This window comes from Topomyia yanbarensis, chromosome 2 (genome assembly GCF_030247195.1).
Source record: "Topomyia yanbarensis strain Yona2022 chromosome 2, ASM3024719v1, whole genome shotgun sequence".
Lineage (NCBI taxonomy): Eukaryota > Metazoa > Arthropoda > Insecta > Diptera > Culicidae > Topomyia > Topomyia yanbarensis.
In genome coordinates, this window is record NC_080671.1 from 174,604,053 (window position 1) to 174,626,561 (window position 22,509).

The window sequence follows — 22,509 nt, forward strand, 5'->3', positions numbered from 1 at the left end:
TTCGAATTTTCCCTAGTGAATCGAAATAGTTAGAATACTGACTGACTGAAATAATTATGATAATCGGATTTAAAATAATTTGATTTTGCCCTTCTTCTGCTCCTTTAGTTTAATTTTGACAATAAACAATGCATTAAAAATGTAAAATGTAGTTGCGATATTAAAATATAGTTTTCATAAATTTTTGTTGCAATTTTAAAAGAGGGTGATCCCATCGGCACATCATTGTACTTGTATCAAAAACACACAACGAATCACACCACCCAATAAGACTAAATAATTCGATTTCATTTTCACACATTTCAAACATTGTTACTTTTTCTCTACCCCCACACAGCTTATTAAATTTTACGGCAAACCCAAGTCTCGCGTGACCGCGCAGCAGCCACATGATATGGCCCGTATCGCCGAGGATAGCGACTTTCAGGCACTGAAACAGCTGGTGGATGATCATCAGGGTTGGACCCTGGAACTCTCAAAATCCGACACACAGGTGTACACTCGTCCGGTTGCTGGATGCAACTTTAACATGGTGAAAATCCACACCGAGTTTGTCGATGTCACGGCGGATACTCTGTTTGACGTGCTGCATGATCCAGACTATCGGAAGGTCTGGGACTCACATATGTTGGCAAGCGAGGAAATTGGCATACTAAACGTCAACAATGACGTGGGATACTACGCCAGTGAGTATGAGTATGAGCTATATAATTACATGTGTGTGTGTTTCATGAGAATGAATGAAAAGGATGAGACGTTTATTTAGTTTTTTATTAGCTTACCATACCGCCGGCGGAAAAACCGTGCTATGTAGGTGTCGATAACTCGGAAACATTTTTTATTCCCATCTATCGGTGACGGTAATCGGATTTCGCACCTTGCATGCTGATAGTTGATGGTCGGCTGCGATAAGCAGCAAGTAACCTCTATACGTTTTAGAGCTGAGCTGGTATTTGCTTGAAGCAATTTCACATGCCGACATTGCTTATGGATGTGAAAAGCAAGGCGGCTACCGCAAGGATAGCAACATAAAAGCTTGATGTTGTTGAAACATGCAACCTGCGAAGTTCGCATATTTGAGCTTTGGGGGCCCAACCGCACAACGAATATGACAAACTGCCAGCCAGTGAAACGAGCAAAGGGGAGATGGTATTAGCAATAAGCCCTATCTACAGCACGGATATTCACTGTGGTGAGCTTAACAACAAATTCTGTACTTGTAAACACTAATTGTGTGAGTGTTCCTTTTGGGCTATTTTCAAATATCCACAAAAATATAGCTAACTCACTTCATTTTAATTGAATGTCTTCAATAAAATAATCTAATACACTTAGAGAATACATTCATAAACCTGCTACAAATAGGTTTCGTTAGTATTCGTAAAATATACGGTTTTTTTTGTACATATGATGAATCATTCGTAGTTCTATGGAAAGGCTTGTATTTTTTACGAGTTTTTCATATCGGTCAAACGAATTGTTTGATGAAATATACGAAAGTTTTTCTACTATTTATGATTTATGAGAAATGTTTGTATGTATTCAGGTAAAGTTGTTTTTATTTAAACTAATCGCTCGTGAATTCTATTTTCATGAAATTGTTTCGAGCCCATTTCACAAATCATACGAATTGTTTGATAAAATACAAAAAAAAACTTACAAAAATCGTTCGTAATATATACGAGTACCTGGTGTCCGCAAATATAACAATTTATTTACCTTTAATTCATCAAATGATCCGGTTTCCATCTCACGAAAATTATTTTATACTATTTACGAGCAACCCGTAATGTAAAGAAAAGCAACTTCAAATTTGTTTGATGAGCGAAAATCATGTTGAATATAGGTACGAAAAATCCATTCGCGTTTTAAAAATATACGTACTATATACTAACCTTTAGTAAATGAACGAATCATTTCGTTTCATTCACGAAAAATAGTTTCGCCATCAGCGATAACTTTCGTGCAACGTATATTACGAACGTTTTCGTTTATCAAAGTCGCCTTACTCAGTTCATGAAATTCAATAAAAACCAACTATTTACAATGCACGACAATGCTTCGTTACAGAGAATGACAATTGATTTCGTGCATTATCATTCTTTACGTTTTTTTCAGATTACAATCCAATTAAAGACTGTTGACTTTATGGAATGATTGAATTCCTATTGAATTCAACATGTTAATGTTCCGGTAGTGTTGAACGGTTTCTGATTTTAAATTAATAATTACGATGGATGGTTTTGTGTTTTCTACGTTTACCCTATAACAGTTTTGGTTCATTGATAAGACACCAACAAATATGTCCCGATATTTTTAGCTTAAAATACAATATGGATACAATATTCATCTCTGAGAAAAGTGATTAGAAAATACAAACACACATATATACAATCAAATACAGACATTTGCTGATCTCAACGAACTGAGTCGAATGGGATAAGATACACGGTCCTCCGGGCGATTTTCAGAGTGATTGCATATCCTTTCTATATGAGAAAGGCAAAAAGCGGATTTATAAACAATTTTGCGCAGCAGCTCGCCGCGGACAACTCATACTCCGTAAAAGGTTTAACCCATAATTTTTACAAATTCTTTAGAAATCAATGTGCATGCTACATCTTTCATTCAAAACTAAGATTGTTAGAATCGAGTCAGCAATATATGAGAAACAGGTGTGAATCTAATTGCGGAACTTATCCTTTTTCTCGGACCTTCCGAAATTTGCAACGGTTCTCAATGTGATCAAAGAGACTTTGCTTCGCGATTAGTGATCTGGATCAACAATTTAAAACAATTTAGAACTCATTTCAATTAGGGTAGACGAGCCTCTATTCATCTCATTTGTCATGATGTCACACTATTTCGTTAATAACTCGGCTTACAGCGATCGGATTGCGATAAAATAGGTATCATCATATTTGCTTCGTGCCTTAGAAGGAGCACAATTAAAAATCTCACCTGGAAAATGTATATTGCTCGCATTTGAACGATACGAAAAGTCGAGTACAACGCACCCTTATTCATCCTACCATTTGAGCTAATGCGATAATAGAGGTAGCAGACTCTGCTCTAACTAATGTGTTCAAATGGATGGGATGAATAGAGGGGCTGAGATGAATTAGGGCACAGTAGCCCTAGTTTTGTATCATTCACATATAATGATTACACCGATTTGTATGGGAATTTTGCACGTGTATACTTCAACCCGGAACACAGGAATCAGAACTCCAATTCCAATGTAATTTAATAGCAGTCAATAGGGATGCTGTAACTTTCATTTGAGAAATCGGGTCAGACATTTCTGAGAAGCAGATGTGAATTCAATTTAGGAACTTAGCTAGTTTCCCGAATCATCCGGTTCCGCAGAAGGTGTCTAAAGTCTGATTGGGCATCAGTGAACTGAAATTATTTATTTTTAATTCGTTCATTTGGCACGGCTCAAGGCGTTAGCTTCATGGAGCCGTGGGTCTTTTATCTGTTAACATGATGCAAAAAATAAAAATAATAAACGATTAATATTAAGAGTTCATCCGATCCCGTACACGGAACTTGCCATTGCGGGCGGAAATCCGTTTTTGCCGGGGAAATATTTACATCCACGCCAACTGTATCATGGGGATCATTCATATCTTGTAACAATTAATTTGGCTTCACCCAAAACAGACAGAGAATGTCTAATAATCCCAAAACATATATATTTAATGGCAAGGGCTAATAAGGGGAGGTGAGAATTAATAGTGTGCAGGCTTACCCGATAATGCTGATGTCATCAGAGACCGCGGTCGATCTCCACTGAGGCTGTCGTGGTTGTGTGTAGCTGCCGAACTGGATCATCGCCAAGGCCCGGTTGTCGACGGTACGTTTTGAGCGTCTTTAGTGGTTCCGAGTTTGTGCTGGGTATTCCAGTTTCCGGATCCACGTTGATGAAGATGCACCTCGTACACGGCTTCAGATTCTGATAGATCGTTTCGCCTATTTTAATCCACTTCCAATTGTCCTCCTCGTATGCGGCCGGTCCTTTCACAACAAAGTTTGGCCGGTATTGCAAAGCCGTCACCGGTTTCTCCAACCTTGAATTCACGTCCGCCACAGACGCCTCCGACAGAAGCATGAAACTAGTCGAATCGTGAAGAGCACCTGAATCGGTCGAGGTCAAATTAACGAAAAAACGATTTTTCTCCCGCACCTCCCGGCTAGAGTAATTAAACGGATAGAAAACCAGACGCAATCCAAAGTCCTCACTTAGAATATCGGGAAACCACCGACCGTACTCGGTCAACCTCTTTTATCCGAATCTACAGCGGGGAGAAACACCACCGCTCTCGACCGTGCTCGGTCAACTATTTTTTCCGACTAAACTTTTTTTTCGGCGGGAGTCGCCGACTGCCACCGACCGTACTCGGTCAACCTCTTTTATCAGACTATCCATTTTTATTTTGGCACCCGTTCTTCCGGGGATTTGTTTTCAAGCAAATTGTGCAGCGATCTTTTGTTTTCAAGCGGGCTGTCAAATGCCCACCTCTTGCAGTACACACTAATTTCTTATTCCTCCCTTTTTACATTTAAATTACACATTTTACTGTAACACAACATTGCCGTTACAGAAAAATTTCTCATGAATCGGCAATGGCTCGATTCATGAGAAATTTATGAGCCATACTCCTTTAAGGAGTCTCCCGGAGACTAATTAAATCGCTAATTGAATGCGATGCTCGATGTATCGACATTCTTCTACATGCTCCAGCTAGCTACGGAACAACTAATCTCAAAAAACAAATCACAAAACTACATAATACCGCCAGCGAATCCTGGCTCAACATTGCGAATCCGCCAACTAAAGTTTGGCTATAAGTCTCCGGGTAAGTCCTTGTCTCAAACTCAAAACCATCGTTTGCAACGGCAAAACATTCAATAAACTCTTAACCTATTATTGGGCTAAATAGGTTAGAATTAACACTTAAGACTAATACTGAAACTAAGGACTTATAATGTGGTAGATTATTTGGTTTGTTAAGACTGACAGCTGCGTAGGAAAGGAGGTATTTAGTCTCCCAAATCGATATGAGTCCAGTGCTAGGGTTTTACCGCGCCCAGAATCGCGTTTCTTTTGGTTGATTTCACATCGACCCCCACTACAACTGTCTGATGGATCCGATTTACGGATCGCGACTGTGCTAGATCTAACAGGCTGTCGACACCAATCCAGGATTACTTATCTTCCGTTTCACGTCTTCGTTCTGTGCTTGTAGTTGGTGTTGCTCATAGCTTACTTACTTATCCGAATCTATGTTCCGTCCGCGTCTGGATTCTTACTGTATCAGTTTCTCTCGCTCTGACAAACGGCTGGCCTTCTGAGGCTTGCGTGTCGTGGACTCTCGTGCTTCGATTTCTCCCGTATCGAGAACGGCAGACGCTGGAACGTTGTGTAAGCAGCTGGAGTTGGCAGGTTGTGAGGAGGGTTGGGTGCTTGGCTTCGTCCTACTTGAATCCCCCGCTCTGAGCGGTGTATGTCCGTTGGTGATTCCGCTTCGCCACGGTCTGCTGTGCTCAATTGTTGTCCTGGTACGGCTCGTGCGCTTGCGCCAGTGACTGAGGTCTATCTTGGTTTGATGTGTCACCATGAAGCAGCTTACCTATGAGATTGACTTTTGCTATGTCTGCGGAGTCCAGAGGGGTCCGCCTTCGTCGACCTGCACCCCTGTGCAACGGCTCAAGGTTTTCCCGAGACTCGCTCCGAAAGTTCCGTCTCTAGTTTGCGGTTGCCTGCTTTCCTTCCTGCTGCGCTCGCGTGTTCGCTGGTCGATTTCTCTCGTTCCGAAAAGGCGCGCCTGTTTTAGGCTTCTGCTTTCTTGACATGCGTTTTCTCTCGAATCGCTAACGGCTTGCCTGCTGAAGGCTTTTGCTTCTCGACGTGCGTTTTCTCCCGATTCGCTAACGGCTTGCCTGCTGAAGGCTTCTGCTTCTCGACGTGCGTTTTCTCCCGATTCGCTAACGGCTTGCCTGCTGAAGGCTTTTGCTTCTCGACGTGCGTTTTCTCCCGATACGCTAACGGCTTGCCTGCTGAAGGCTTTTGCTTCTCGACGTGCGTTTTCTCCCGATTCGCTAACGGCTTGCCTGCTGAAGGCTTCTGCTTCTCGACGTGCGTTTTCTCCCGATTCGCTAACGGCTTGCCTGCTGAAGGCTTTTGCTTCTCGACGTGCGTTTTCTCCCGATACGCTAACGGCTTGCCTGCTGAAGGCTTTTGCTTCTCGACGTGCGTTTTCTCCCGATTCGCTAACGGCTTGCCTGCTGAAGGCTTCTGTCCTCGTTGATGGAAGTCCTGTCCCGTCCCTCGCGTCACGACAGCTCCTTGCTGCGACTGCGAGTTGTCATGGGCCTTCCTAGACCGCTCTTCGAATCCAAATGACGCTGGCTGGTGTGCCATGATGGGGAGGTAGTTTGAAAAGTTATTGCTCGCCACACCATGACAGGGCACGATTTGTCCCGATCGGCTAACGGTATTTTGGGAGCATGATGCTCGTGGTTAGCAGGTTGGAGCCTGCCGACATAGCTGAGTAAATTTTCTCTAATCCGCCTTAATGTCCTTTGCGTGAAACCTGCCTCTCTTTCCCGTGGCTACGTCTTCTAGAGTGTACAGGTTGACGCCCAGGACGTCTTTGACTATCGCTGGAACGAACTTGGGATCAAGTTTGCGGTTCACGTGGTTTGCTTTCGACGACTGACCGAAGGTTCTACGCCATACCAAATCTCCCGGTTTGAATGCTACTGTTCGTGTTCGAAGATTGTATCTCTGCTTCGCCTTTTCGTGATTGTTCCTGATGCGTCGCAGTACGAATTCCTGTACCCGCCGAACCGTTGACAGTCGCATATCCTGTGCTACCTTGGGGTCGTCTGGGGTGTTGAGACTTTGTTGCACGTAGAGATCTGTGTGAAGTATTAGATCCCTTCCAAAGTTGGCGAAATGCGGACTTACTCCGGTCGCATCATGTTTCGCACCGTTGATGGCCGCCGTGATTGCTGGAAGCTGTGAATCCCACTCTCGATGATCTCCTTCTAGCAATGCTCGAATGCAGGTGATTAGTACTCTGTTGACCCGCTCTGCATTGTTTACCATTGGGCAGTAGTAAGCCGTCTTCATATGCACGATGTTGTGCCGAGCTAGCAATGACTTGAACACCGTCGACTCGAACTGTTTTCCATTGTCCGATAAAACTATTCTGGGACGTGAAAACTTCAAGAAGACTTCCTGCTCCAGAAACTGAACCATCTTTGAAGCGTCCGCGTTTTTCATTGGATGTGCGACGACGTATTTCGTGATCCAATCTACGACTACTAGCATGACTGTGTTTCCCTGCTTCGAGCGTGTGAACGGACCAACGAAGTCCATTGATATTAACTCCCAGGGCATTTTGGCTGGCTTCAAGTTTCCCATCTGTGGCATCATCCTTGTGTTTGGTGCTTTACTTGCCTTGCAGGTTTGGCAGCTCTTGACGTAGTTGCTTACCTCCTCCCGCATCTTCGGCCAGTGAAAATGGGCTTGAAGTTTCTGAAGAGTTCTGTGGAAACCCAAGTGTGCTGCTGTAGGTGAGTCATGGAACTTGCCTATTAACCCGCGTCGCTCTTCGAATGGTACCACCTTTTTCCACAAGTGGATCGCATTTCCATCTTCGTCCTTGCTTAAACAGTTCTTGTACAGCTCGTCGTTCGCTAACCTGAAGTCCGGGAAACGATCGCCTTCCTTCTGTACTTTATCCTTTAGCTGCATGTACCACGAATCAGTGGAGTTCGCACCGTCGAAGGACACCGATGCCACTATCCGTGATAGTGCGTCCGGCACAACGTTGATGCTTCCCTTCCGGTACTTGATCTCAAAGTCGAATGCGTTTAAACGTAACAACCACCGGCTCATGAGGGCTGTCGGATTCTTCATCGATCGCAGGTAGCTGAGTGCGGCATGGTCGCAAAAAACTGTAAACTTCACTCCTTCTATGTACCCTCGGAACTTCTCGATGGCGCGGATGACCGCCAGACATTCCCGTTCCGTTACCGAATACTTCCGTTCCGAAGACGATAGCTTCTGTGAAAAGTAGCAAATCGGGTGTTCTTCTCCGTCGGTCTCCTGCGTCAGTACGGCTCCAATCGCGACATCGCTGGCATCGCAGGCAATAGCGAATGGCATTGTATAGTCCGGCATTGCCAACACCGGGGCTGATACCAACGCTGCTTTGAGCTTTAGGAATGCTTCGTCTGCTTGCGTATTCCATCGAAACTTATTCCTTGTCTTCGTCAGTTCCGTTATTGGTACTGCCACTCGAGAGAAATCTGCTATAAAACGTCGGTACCAATTGCACATGCCGAGAAACCGTTGCACCTCCTTCCGATTCGTTGGAGCTGGGAATTTCACGATGCTCTCGATCTTTTCTTCATCGACTTTCCATCCGCTCTCATTCAAAATGTACCCCAGATATCTGATTTCTCGACGACAGAACTTGGATTTCTCTGGCTATATCGTCAAGTTTGCTCTTCGTAGACGCCTCGCTACTTCTTCCAACAGCTTGATGTGTTCGTCGAACGTTTTGGAGCAGATTACGATGTCGTCCAGGTAGTGAAATACGTATGGTTCCATGTCTGCGAACAAGTGTGTCATTAGTCGCGCGAGGGCTTGACTCGCTGTACAAAGTCCGAAGGGAACTACCTTGAACTGGAAGTGTCCTCGTGATGGAACCGTAAATGCTGTCAACGGTCTAGATGCCTCCTGCAACGGTAACTGCCAAAACGCATCCTTGAGATCGATTGACGAAATGTACTCGCAGCCGCCGAGATTGTTGGTGATCGACGAGATTTGCGGAATAGGGTACCCTTCGTTCACCATCACCGAGTTTAAGTGGCGGGCGTCCAGACAGACCCGGTACTTCCCAGTTTTCTTCTTAACCGCTACCAGTGGGTTGTTCCACGGAGAAAATAGCGCTTCTTCTATCACATCCAGAGCGAGCATCCTGTCGATCTCGCGGTTCACTTCTTCTAGCACATACGGAGACATTGGATAGTGTCGCTGCTTGCGTGGTGGTGCGTCTCCGACGTCTATTCGGTGCTCATATAATGTTGTCCTGCCCAGCCTACCTTCCGCTGTTGGGAACTTCGCAAGCGTTTCCTTAAGCTGTCTGTGTTGTGCTGCGCTCAGGACTTTCATTGGCTCATCCTCGTTCAGCTCCGTCTCCTCCAGCTCTGTTTCCACACTGCAGCATGTTGCTTTGACTCCGAACTTGTCCCAAAAGTTCATGCCCAGGATCAGGCAATCCGGAATTGTCGGAACCAACAGCAATGGGATGGTCTCGTTCCGGTTGTTAAAAACTATCGGCACTCGAACGAAGTGTGAAATTTTATGTTGCGTGCCGTCCGCTGTTTTGATGCCTCCAATCACGTTTCCTTTGCGCAGACTTAGCTGTTCGACGATCTTTACATTGTTGCCACCTAGCAGTGAGCAGTTCGCCCCGCTATCCAGCAGCGCTGTCATTTCTTTGCCCAGTATACTAATGATTGCATGTGGGCGATTGTCTAGTCCGGGATTAATGATAATTGTATTTAGTAATCCTAGTTCGGTGGTATCGGAGGGGTTTTCTATTGATTGCGGAGATTCCTTACCCTCTATTGCAGATTCCCCGCGGTGGCGTTTCCCGCATCTGTCCGACACGTGATGCAGCTGCGTAGAGAGTATCCCTTTCGTCCACAACGATAGCAGAAAAGAATTGCCTGTGGCTTTGCACAATCCATAAAACGATGTCCTTCCTCATCGCAGTTCCAGCAGATCATACCCGTACGTCTCTGGTCTATCGGATCTGTTCTGTGTTCCCCAGCTCTGTCTTGCTCTCCTCGTACTGAGTTCTGCGGAGCTTGCAACTCCCGAGAGTGGTGCTGCGCAGGCGGAGGTTGCTGTCTCTGTACCTGGTTGCTGTACTGACGCTGTGTCTGCTGCGTGAGTGGTTGTGACGCGTATTGTCTGTGCTGCTGTGCGACGTTCGCCTTCTCCAAATTATGTGCTGACGTAAACGTTGGTCTAGCGTTCCTCGTCGTCAACTGCATCTTCAGCGCGCTGACTTGCTCCGTGAGCTGGTCTATCTTCAGCTGCCAGTATCCGTCATCATGTTGCGAGTATGCTCCTTCTTCATCGAGCGAGGAATTTTGCCCGTCGACCAATCCGCCTGCCGAGTTTTCCTCCAGCTCTACTGTATGTACCCTGCCGAACCGTGGTTGATGCTGCATTGCCGGTGCTGGTCTTGGTACAACAGTGGGTGTTGCGAAACTAGGCTCTAAAAGCGCACTGTGCGGAATTGGAACCCTGCGTTGCCTGTTCAGAAGCATCCTCGTTTCATCGTAGCTGGTGCAGATTTCCACCATTTCCTGTATAGTGTGTGGTCTGGCTGCGGTCACGATCGCTGTATAATCGGCATTCATGTTTTTCTTTACGATGAAAAACTTCTCTTCCTCGCACATCGGTGGCGTAACAAACCGAACTAATGCTGCGATATCCCTATAATATTTCGAAAATGCCTCGTTGGGTCCTTGGAATCGGAAGCAAGCCTCAAGGCGCAAAATCTGTGCATATCCACTGGGTAGGAATTCCTTCCGTATCTCCCGTTTGAATGCCTCCCAGGAAAGTAATGTGTGCTGCGCCATGGCTCGTGCGTACCAATCCAAAGCATCTTCCTGTAACAGATGTTTGATCGATGCCAATAAGGTGTCGTCGTTCATCCCTTCCGATCTAGCGAATGTTTCAACTCGGTCCAAGAATATGTTTAGCGACGTTGTGTCCTTCTCTCCCCGAAACTTGAATGGCCAGTTGTGTACTGCTTTCGTTGTGCGCCTGTCGTCGCCCCGATCGCTCGCCGTTCTGGTGTCTCGCCGCAGTAGGTGATGCAGTAAATCATCGCGCAGCTGGTCGTACTCTTCCCATACGTTCCTGTTTCCTCTCGTGCCGCTGGCTGTTCCTGCTCGGTCGTTTCGTTCCGACCTGCGTTGGTTATCGATCGAATTCCAGCCGGCTCTCTCCTCTTCTTGCTGATCCGCTAAGCGCGAATTGTCCCACCGCTCGTGATTGTGAACACTCCTGGGAGTCGGTGGAATGTCCAGTGGTGGCGGCGTGTAATGTGACTCTGTCGTAATCCGTCCGTGATCGCTATAGAAACGTCTGCCGGAGAAGTCCAATTCGAGAGCACCTTGCCCTTGGCTCGCGGATAGTAACGAGCTGGATGCCGGAAGCGTTGTATGTTGACTGCTTCTTCTGCTATGCTCTGTCGACGCGTCCGGTCCAGTCGCCCTGGCGCCGTTATCGTCTTGCGTTGGATTGTTCTCGTCCGCTAGCAGCTGCCGATTGGTTTTTGGCACTGCCCCTCCTGCACTTCCATAACCTGCCACACTCACTGGATTGGTTAAAGCACTGTTCACGTCACTGATTAACACTCTGACAAGCGCGTCGAGCGATCTGTGCGCGTCTGCTAGGAAACCCGGCGGCTTGAGACATGCCAACCTGTTCCTATAATGTACGAGTCGCGACCGTAATTGACTTAAATTTTGCTTGTCGGTGCTCTGAAGAGCAGGTCCGACAGCTTTCTGTAGCTCATAAATGGCTACCTGACAGGATTCTATATTAACAGTTGGACTCATAACGTGATCCGAACTGTTGTGAAAAATGTTTCGGGTCCGGTCATCTTGAACAGCGGCCCTCAACTTTTGAACTTTGACTCTATGAGTCATAGAACCTAGATTAACCATGTGACGTAAGGCCAACTCGTAGTTGATCTCTTCGTCATTTAGATGGGTGAAGTCCATCCTAAAAGTTTCTTAATGGATCGCAAACCAAATAAACTTAATTACTACCACAAATCTTTAATGTTACACTAATCTACTAATTGGCTCAAATAAACATGTGGGATTTTATGTTGGGCGCCATTGTAACAAATTAATTTGGCTTCACCCAAAACAGACAGAGAATGTCTAATAATCCCAAAACATATATATTTAATGGCAAGGGCTAATAAGGGGAGGTGAGAATTAATAGTGTGCAGGCTTACCCGATAATGCTGATGTCATCAGAGACCGCGGTCGATCTCCACTGAGGCTGTCGTGGTTGTGTGTAGCTGCCGAACTGGATCATCGCTAAGGCCCGGTTGTCGACGGTACGTTTTGAGCGTCTTTAGTGGTTCCGAGTTTGTGCTGGGTATTCCAGTTTCCGGATCCACGTTGATGAAGATGCACCTCGTACACGGCTTCAGATTCTGATAGATCGTTTCGCCTATTTTAATCCACTTCCAATTGTCCTCCTCGTATGCGGCCGGTCCTTTCACAACAAAGTTTGGCCGGTATTGCAAAGCCGTCACCGGTTTCTCCAACCTTGAATTCACGTCCGCCACAGACGCCTCCGACAGAAGCATGAAACTAGTCGAATCGTGAAGAGCACCTGAATCGGTCGAGGTCAAATTAACGAAAAAACGATTTTTCTCCCGCACCTCCCGGCTAGAGTAATTAAACGGATAGAAAACCAGACGCAATCCAAAGTCCTCACTTAGAATATCGGGAAACCACCGACCGTACTCGGTCAACCTCTTTTATCCGAATCTACAGCGGGGAGAAACACCACCGCTCTCGACCGTGCTCGGTCAACTATTTTTTCCGACTAAACTTTTTTTTCGGCGGGAGTCGCCGACCGCCACCGACCGTACTCGGTCAACCTCTTTTATCAGACTATCCATTTTTATTTTGGCACCCGTTCTTCCGGGGATTTGTTTTCAAGCAAATTGTGCAGCGATCTTTTGTTTTCAAGCGGGCTGTCAAATGCCCACCTCTTGCAGTACACACTAATCTCTTATTCCTCCCTTTTTACATTTAAATTACACATTTTACTGTAACAATCTCTGTCATCGCCGCATATGTCCGGGACATCATCGGGGTTACTGCCTTGATGTTCGCGATCAAGTATTCTTCCAAACTTCTTTCCCTTTCAGGTCACGAGCGTGAGGGGCAATAGCTAGTAGCTCCCTCTATGATGGTATTAGCTGTTGAATTTGTGGTACTTGACGCGGCTTTGGCAATCGTTTGTGGCTCAAGGATATTGGCATTTTTTTCTATAGATGAGCTTTTCTCAGTGGTTCTTGGGCAGGGTTGTACGTAATGTGCCGTTTGCTCACAAAATTAACAAGTATTTGTCCTTGATGTATTTCTATAGGAGAAAGGCAAAGAGTTCGCTGTATCATGATATCACTTCCTTCTGTTTTGTACTGCAAGGTAAGGTACCCCTCTGCCTCGGTTGATGTTGTTCAGTGTTCCATTATGTTGAAAAAACTTGGATGTTTCATCTTTTAGACAATGTGATTCATGATCAAACTGTCACCCCTGGTAACATCATTATTTGTCATAGTTGGGTACTACAAGAATTTTTGCGAATATGCTATTTATATTGGAAATACATCTTTATTTACATATTCATAGTTTTTTGGTTCTTTTTTTAATTACTCTGAGCTTTCGGCACTCTATATTTTTACTTGGAACCAGTTATGCTGATGCTTTTGTTCCTAAACCGCTCATATCAGTCGTAATTTGACCGGTGAGCTCGCAGTTATTGAAGATGTTGGTCCCTTCTTTAAATCATGGAAGAATTAGTTCAATTTTTATATAAAAAGCTTCACTCGCGTCTTTTGATTTGGGGCGGATATGCTATGCGCACTTTTACCCCACTGTCAGTTTTTAACTTATTCAATTGTTACGAAAATTACTGAATTTTTTCATCAAATCAAATTTATCTCGCAACGCACCATATGTTGAAGATTTTTAGGGTACTATAGTTTTATAGATCCTGATTTATTCAAACAGCCAATTTATGATTCCCAAAATTTAAAAAATAATATCAAATCAGCAAAAAATGGTCCTTCCCCCTTAATTTCAAGCCACTATATTCAAACCTTTCATGCTTATATGTTCGATTAGTTGACTTAATGATACATTAAATCCATACAGAGCTGCCAGGTTCTATCGCTTGTGTGCTTCTAAAAGTCCTATGCGCACTTTTGCCTTACGCGCACTTTTACCCCACCGTACTCTATAGAGATCTTGATTCTAGCGATGTCACAATCAAGTGCGTATTTCAAGTTGTTTTGCGAAATGAATTTATTCGCCTAGACGAAGTTGTTGACCGTTATCAACAACGCGTGCCTGACGTGCTCCAACTGGATGAAGCTGACTTCCGAAAACCGAAGCTGCACATCACGAATACTCGGTCTTATGCGGAAAGACCGGAAGTCAATGGCCACCGTGTTAGGCCGAAGAATCACATTTTGTTGATGAGACTCAATCGTCTTGATGGATCACCAAACAAGAAAAATAGTAACGGTTCCCTTTGTTCTTCGGACAATGCACACTAGAAAAAAGCAACTGTTTGCGCTGGCTTGTGTAGCAGCAGCGAGCACGCTGGTACTGATGCCTTTAGTATTTGAGAATAGACTTAGCTGCAACTATAAATCCACATTTTAATCCACTTGCATCATTTAGATCATACCGATTTATATAGAAATGCGCGACCGAACTCTCCAACCCATAACTCAGGAACCGGGAGTCGAATCAAAATGAAATTCAATAGCTATGGGAAAATTGTGTCTTTCATTTGTGACTAAATTTGATCAACTCTGTTCGACCATTTCCGAGCAACCGATGTTGTCTCATACATACACACATATGCACACACAGACATTTGTCGAATTCGACAAACTAAGTCGAGTGGTATAAGAGACTCAGCTCTCCGGGCCTCAGTTAAAAAACCGAGTTTCCGAGTGATTGTATAGTATTTCTATAGGAGAAATACAAAAAATTCAGCTACTAGAGACAACCGGAAAAAAGTTATTAAACGAAAACTGGAATAACTCATACCCCATTGGCAGTAGTTAGTTAGTTTACCCAAAATCGGCTTTTTTTCAAAAAAATGAAGAGTTGCTACCTGTAGGAAGCGTTTTAGTAAATTAAGTCCGAAGAAGAAACTGCTTCTAATACCCCAACATCTATTCTAAGGCTGACCCTATATAAGCAGTGTACAATGTTTTTATTGTGCATGGATGGTGCAAATTTCGGCTAATTGCCATTATACATCCAAGAATGTTATATTCTTTGTTGATCATAGCTACTATTTGTTAATTCTACGCTTATTTTTTATATTGGAGGTAGATTTACGTCGATCATTTTCAAGCTGAAGATGCACCAATATATTTATAAAATTAAGACTAAAATTTGTGCTTAACACAATTAAGGGAACTGTGGGTAAGACGGACGGGTGGGGTAAGATGGACACATGCTTTTTTTAGGGATATAATATTAAAACTTCAATTATATTGTATGTGTACCCTATTGTTATGGGTAACCTTGAATTATGAAACGCTCAGTAGGCCTTGAATACTGCTAAACGTGTACAATTTAAGCAAATATTGATAATCAGTAATGCAGCTTCGTGCGGATGTAATTTTGAAGTTTCCAATTTTAAGGTTTATAGCGGAAAAAAAAATTCCACGGATTTTTTCCTTTATTTTGAAAAAGTAACTCTCAAGTGACATCTTCGACCAAACAATACAAATCAACTTAGATTTATGCGTAAATATGCGCAAACGTTTAAAAAATATGTGTACTGGTGGGGCAAGACGAACAGTCTTAATTCTATTGATTCATCCTTATATGAACGTCTCGTGTGTAGAAACGAATTTCAGTCAAACGTGGAGAACCATCCAGTTAGCTGAAGTCTCACATGCAATAGACTGCAGAAAGTCCGTTAATGTGACCGAGGCTACATACGGAATTTCTAGAACCTGGAAAAGGTAGACGACTTTGTGCAGGTCCCATACTCTGGCTATGTGTTATCAATTAAGCGTTTAATAGATAACTTTTCAGTTTTGTATAAGTGATTGTGACTGATCATTGAAACTGATTGTATAGATCTCTTTATGACGGCAAAAACGATATTAGAAAATACATCATTGAAAACAATTTTAAATCGAACCTCAAAACGTTATTTTTCACCTCGAATTGAACATATATACTAAGAAGAACAACAATCTATTCAAAACATCCATTAGAACAGTAAATTTAGATATTTTGTGTTGTGATCATCATTTCCGCAACATATCCGTCTTACCCTCACCATATGTCCGTTTCACCAGCAGTCTGGAAAAAGTGCAGATATTTCTTCCTTTTCTAGTTCTTTAAAAAATGATACTCATTGATTTTTGTAACATAATCCCTCTGGGCACTTGAAAGTCAACATTTGGAGCTACAACATAGAGTATTACATGTTAACAAAATCATGCTCTTACTATGTTATATTTCAGTATATCCTTAATATGTCCGTCTTACCCCCAGTTCCCCTACATGGTCGGTGTTAATCACACCCGACTAAGTCGCAAAGTTTTGATGAGATAATGATAGCACTTGATAAATAATTTCTTCAGCTACATTAAACTTTTGCAAAATTTGAAACATTCTATATAATAAGCAAGAAGTATGAGAAGAATTAATTTTGAACTATAGCGTAAAGGGTGCTGCGATTCAAACTTTAAACACGTTTTTCACGAAATTAGTTCAATGTCACTTAGTCCGGTTTGATTTAACACCGACCAAATGGTGGCTTTTTAAAACGGTCCTATTGTTTTGATCTGTCAAAATTCAATTGCAAACCGCTGGGAACAAATTAAACTCAAAAGTGCGTAAAAATATTTTATTCTGGGCTAAAAATAATGTAATAATTGTTTAGTGATATTGTGAAATTTCAGAACTATAGAGTGCCAATCCAAGCGCTTTGCTATTTTGGAACTATTAAAGAAACAGGAGTTAGAGACATAACAAAACTGCTCGGTATGAATCGAAAATAGATTTGGCGATGCAAAAAACGATGACAAGGCGAAAGTGAAGCATCTAGACGTCCAGAAACGAACAGGCCTCGTGCTGTAAGAAAGGCATTGATTAACTGTTATGTGTCCAACAAAAAAAACACCTTTAACAGGCCAACGTGGGTACAAATTGAAATGCTCATAACTATGGCCTCCTTTATCCGATTTGGACACTTTTAGATTTTTTAGATTCAGGAACTCGTCCACTTTTCGATTTGTAAAATTGAACCAGATAAATTGATCTGGTGCTTGGTAATCCGGATTTTCCAAGGTAATGTTCCAGTACTAGGGCATGATTTGTAAATTTTAATAATGTCCCAGCAATATGAGTATCAAAACTCTTCAAATTGTCTCGGAAGTCTGTTATTTATTGTTACGGGACTCTGTGTCAATTTAAAAAATGGAATTGGAATGGAATGGCCACTCACGGCCCCACGGGAACCTGCTCCGGAATGTCAGTACCGTGGTCAAATCACCAAATGGTCCCAAAACCACGAGATACAGCCTACTGATACAATTCCAAGAATTTTGATGCCCATATTGCTAGTATTCCATTGAAGTTCACAAATAGTATCCCAGTACTGGAACCTGCTAACGGAAATCCGGATTCTCGGGAACCGAATAAAGTAACCCGATTCATTTTTACCAAGTCTAAAAGCGGATGAGTTCCTCAATCCAAAACACCCAAAAGCATCAAAATCGGTTGGAAATTGGCATTTCAGTTTTGTGGGTACCCGGGTACCCACGTCGGCCTGTTACGTAGTAAAACAATTCAGGAGCCCCTCCTAACTCCCCCCTTACTATATCAACAATATTATTAACCCAAAAGCTTGACTTAGTGAAGTTCTAAGATGTCACAAAGTTTCAATTTCCAGCTATGGATAAAACATAGGAATTTCATTAATTAAAACCTAAAAAGGTACCCGGGTACCGCGTCGGATACATAACGGTTAAGGTGTTATATACAAAGTTGTGGCGAAAAAGTGAGCTAAGTTCGTGATTTTTTTACAATGTTTTATGCAAATTTTATTTGAAAAAGCGAAAGATAGTTCGTTGGTAGTACTATCGAAGATAGTACAAAACCACTTGATATAAAAAAAAATATTCAAGGTTGACGGAGTTATGGCGCATCCCCCGAAGCGTGTTTTTGGTAGCGGCTTGCGGTGAACGCTCTCCAAACCGAACCGCTCAACTAAAATTAAAAAAATATTGAAGAAAAATGTATTGTGGTGTACTTGAACGGATAGATTTTCCAATAAAAAACAATTTTCCTGCTAAAAAAATGTTGACCAAAAAATTGAGTTTTGTGGCGTTTAAAATTTTAAACAAAAATTCACTGAAAATAATCGAAAGTTTTTGGCTGAAAAAGGAACCGTTCAAGTACACCAGAATATAAATACAAACAATTCAAAAAACAAATGAAAATCGGATTAATAGTTTCTGAGATATCACATTCACCGCAACGGTACTTTTCAAAACACTTCATTCCGAGGTAATTGCGTTTAAAGTTTTTTGGTAACTTCATTCGTGGAAGAACCAGCGTGCTTCAAACGGCTGTAATTTAAAATCTAGTGCTCCGATATGGATGAAATTTCGCACAGATACTTTCAAAAGTATGTACTTGCAGAATACTCAATAATTTTTTCCATTTTTTAAGTTCCAACTTTGTATATAACCCTTAAAGCTGTGGTCAACAAAAAACGTCGCAATCCAGCTAGATCCACATGGCTAAGGACTACAATGTGTCAAGTAAGACGAACCAAACTGTGGTGAAAAAATACCTTGCTTTGTATGAGCATGATAGTTGCTACTCCATAATTGGTCAGAATAAGCGAAGTTACACAGGGAATCAACGAATGGGTTTGAGAGTGGCTATCCATTCTCCATATGCTCATTTCGAGAGTTCCATACTTTTTGCAAAAATGGTGGCACCGTAGGTTTAAGAATTTTTGGGCCAAAGAAATGTGACCCCCTTCATTCTCGGATGTCACCAACGCTAAATCAAAACGTAATAAGGATGCTCTAATGACTGCAATTGAAAAAGCATGGAACAATATTCCAGAAGAAACCGTGCGAGTCAACTGTTCCAGTGTTCCTAGAAAGCAATCGCAAATAATTAAGTCAATAAGCTCCCATTTCTAATAAGTTTAAGGTAAATCTATGTCAGAAATATTTCTCCAATGTTCCCGATATTTTTTTATGAAATAAAGAAAATATTTAAAAAAAATCTTTAGGGGATCGTTGTATTGAGCCACCTTGTATAAGTAGATTTATACTATCATTGGGAAGTTCATTTGGACTAAGGAGATTCGCATTTGATGAAAATGCCAAAACACTGACTCCTGCGGTAGAAGACAAAGGGTTTAGCCGTGGGAAAACTCTATGCTTTCTCATATGACCCTATTCCATGCTTTCCTAAACTTTCTTCCTTCACCCTCTTGTTTTTCCTTGCGTACTATTCGCTCTCAATATTAAACAAATTGTACCAGTGCCTTGCTAATTGGATGTCTTGTAACATGAAAAAAGAAACAATTGACTCACTTATAGAAAAAATAAGTTAAATCTTTAAATTGTGGGGGTTTCGCCAGAATTACATAGTCTTTCCAATTGAATTTTGTTACAAACCGGATAAATGAAAAATGTTTTCTGGGGATTGCCGGTTGGTATAGCGATGAATGTCGAAAAATAATGAATGGATCAGTAACGAACGAGATGACATGGAGACAGTGAACCCACGCATCATTATCTTCGTTATCTCTAATCACTTGTTTGACAATTCAATGAACTCGATCGAAAAACGAAGCTATACTAATTCTCTGTTAAAGCGGAGAGGAACATCACTACTGTGTTTTTTTTCTCTTTTTTTAAAGAACACCATTTTTGAACGTCCACTGTTAATAAACACTTTTTATTATAGTTAAATTTATGCATTAAATTGCAATTGCAAGAAATCATCTTATTAAATATACAATTAACTTCGGCTCGAGCGACAGATAGAAAAGTTCGAATCAAACATTGTATATCCGCGTTGCGTTTTAGCGCAGAGATTTAGAGACAATCTATTTGAGATTTGTGTTCTGAAACAGTTATTGTTTAATGTGTGGAAAAACGATATGAAATAAAATAAAATCTAGAAATTATCCAATTAATTAGTAACGTGTAACCTACAAACTACCTCGCCACGTTAGTTACATCTGTAAGGGTACCTTCTAAGATTTGAGCCCTAAAGTAACTCGTTAAATGGAAATATTTCTACAACAGTATCGAACGGGCGGGATTAAAACAACGCTATACAAATTAACTTACTATCCTCGAAACAATGCAATTCTCCTCTTCATCACAAGCTAAATAATATCGACTTATAATCCACTGTATTAAAAAATAATGGAGAGAAAGAGACATCAATAAATAAGCCAAAAATATTAGTATATGTTCTTAATTAAAAGCCGTTTTGAATTTTTAACTGATATATTTCGAATAGTCCCTATATTTTTTTAAATTCTATCTAGAATCCTACCGTCCCTTAAAAGCATCACCTATGATATTAAAAAAAATTAACTTATTTCTAGTTTGTTTTATAAAAACATATAAATAATTACATTCCTATGAGACCTCGTCATTCGTGCGAGTTGATAACCTTTGTCAAAAAGCGCCTGACATTATTTTTATTTGTTTTAGTGTCCTGTCCTCCCCCCTTGAAACCACGAGATTTCGTGCTCCAGCGATCTTGGCTCGATACAGGACCCCAAGGCGAACAGATGCTACTGTCTCGGTCGGTACCGCATAAAAACTTCCCTCCCAAAAAGGGATATGTAAGGTAAGTAACGACAGCACAATTGAAATTATCTGTGAACAATAACGGTTCTCTTGAAACTGACAGGGCTATGTCATACATCACGGGGTTTGTACTTAAAACCAACGAAAACTCAAAGACTGGATGTACACTAAAGTATGTAGCACACTGTGATCCCCAGGGGACACTACCCCCGTGGTTGGTTAATAAGGTAACGCACACACTGGGACCGCGAATGGTGAAAGATTTGAAAAAGGCTGCCATGGGTTACGTGAGCTGGAAGCAGTCGCAGCCCCATTTGCGGAAACCATGGCGCTTCCCGGAGGAGATTAGCTGCCCTAGAATATCGATAGACGATGTAAGTATCATCTGACGAAATCAGTTGTAGTGTTGGATTGTATTGGAACACTGAGCGAATGGGTTTGGAAGGGGGAGGGGAGCGTACGCTAGTAGAATGAGTGAGTGTCGAAGATATGTCAGAAATCCTTCCTCTTATTTCGGTCTACGGGGTGGATGAAGGGTATGCGTGTGTGAGACCCGGTCAAAGGGGGGGGGGGAGTGAGGTAATGAAGGAGTGGAGGAGTAAACGCAAGGGGATGGGGGGGAGGGTGGTGACGCGGTACTCAACTGCATATTTTGCCATCCATTTGCGACTTGGTTTGAGAAAATCGGGTCAGTCATCACCAAAGAACAGATTTGATTTTAATTGTGGAATATGCCCGGAATCGGGAGCATCCGGAATTGCCGATAATGGACAATATATTTAAAGACTGAATGGTAATCAGAGAACTAGACCTGCGAATCGAAGCAATTTGGTGACCATTTCAATAGTTTTTAGCCTCTGAGGTATTACGATTGTAACGGTTTATATGGGAAATTCCAGTGTAACCTTACTAACCAACCTGTAACTCCGGAACAAACAGTCAGAACCGAAGGAAATTCATCAGCACTCAATGGGATTACTGTATCTTTCATTTGAAATCAAGTTTCTAAAAATCAGTCAAGAATTCGCTAGGGAATATGTGTGATATTAGCTTAGGAACTTGGCGAATTTCCCGGAGGTATCAAGAACCGTCATAGGTGGCCAATGTGGCCAAAGCTGCTTAGATTGGCTATTAGTGATCTAGACCCGTAAATTAAAGTAATGTTGCACCCATTTCAATACATTTTACATCATTTAGACATCATGATGGCACCAGTTTACATGGGAATTTGCTGCGTGATCGCACTCTTCCACCCGTAACTCCGGAACCGGAAGTCGGATGAGCTAAAAATTCAACAGCAGATTATGGGAGCGTTATATACCTTTCAGATGAAACTAAGTTTGTGTTCAGCCATCTTTGAGAAAATTGTGAGTTTAAATGACACACACATACACACATAAATTTTGCGATCTCGATGAACTGAATTGTATGATATATGACACTCGGTCCTCCAGGCCTCGGTTAAGAAGTGGATTTTTACAGCGATTGCATAGCCATTCTTTGTATGAGGAAGGCAAAGAGGTGCGAAATCAGTCCCAAAAAATCGAAATCTGTCAAAAAAAATTTCTTGATGTCCTAAAATCTCGGCGTTTCATGCATTTTTAAAGGTATTTGGCTTCCGAAATACGAATTCGAATTCTGAAATTTCATGGATACCCCCTTCGAAAAAAAAAAATTGAGTTTCGGTTTATATGGGAATTTCATGTGACCGAACGGTTCTGTTAATATTTCTGGAATTATATAAGCAATCCGTACGAAATTTTAAAGATGTCTATGGGGATAATATACCTATCGTTTAGGACTAAGTTTGTGAAAA

At 42.2% G+C, this 22,509-nt stretch overlaps 2 protein-coding genes across 2 annotated transcripts in view; one reads left to right on the forward strand and one right to left on the reverse strand.

The window, feature by feature from the left end:
* Positions 1-22,509, reverse strand: part of LOC131682173 (phosphopentomutase) — a 207,858-nt gene that overhangs the window by 45,430 nt on the left and 139,919 nt on the right. The window lies entirely within an intron of this gene.
* Positions 1-22,509, forward strand: part of LOC131682176 (START domain-containing protein 10-like) — a 42,691-nt gene that overhangs the window by 10,361 nt on the left and 9,821 nt on the right. The window contains exons 2-4 of the mRNA XM_058963464.1: positions 338-686; positions 20,595-20,733; positions 20,797-21,067. Of these exons, the coding sequence (XP_058819447.1) occupies positions 395-686; positions 20,595-20,733; positions 20,797-21,067 (702 nt within the window). The 5' untranslated portion in view covers positions 338-394. The remainder of the gene's footprint in view (positions 1-337; positions 687-20,594; positions 20,734-20,796; positions 21,068-22,509) is intronic.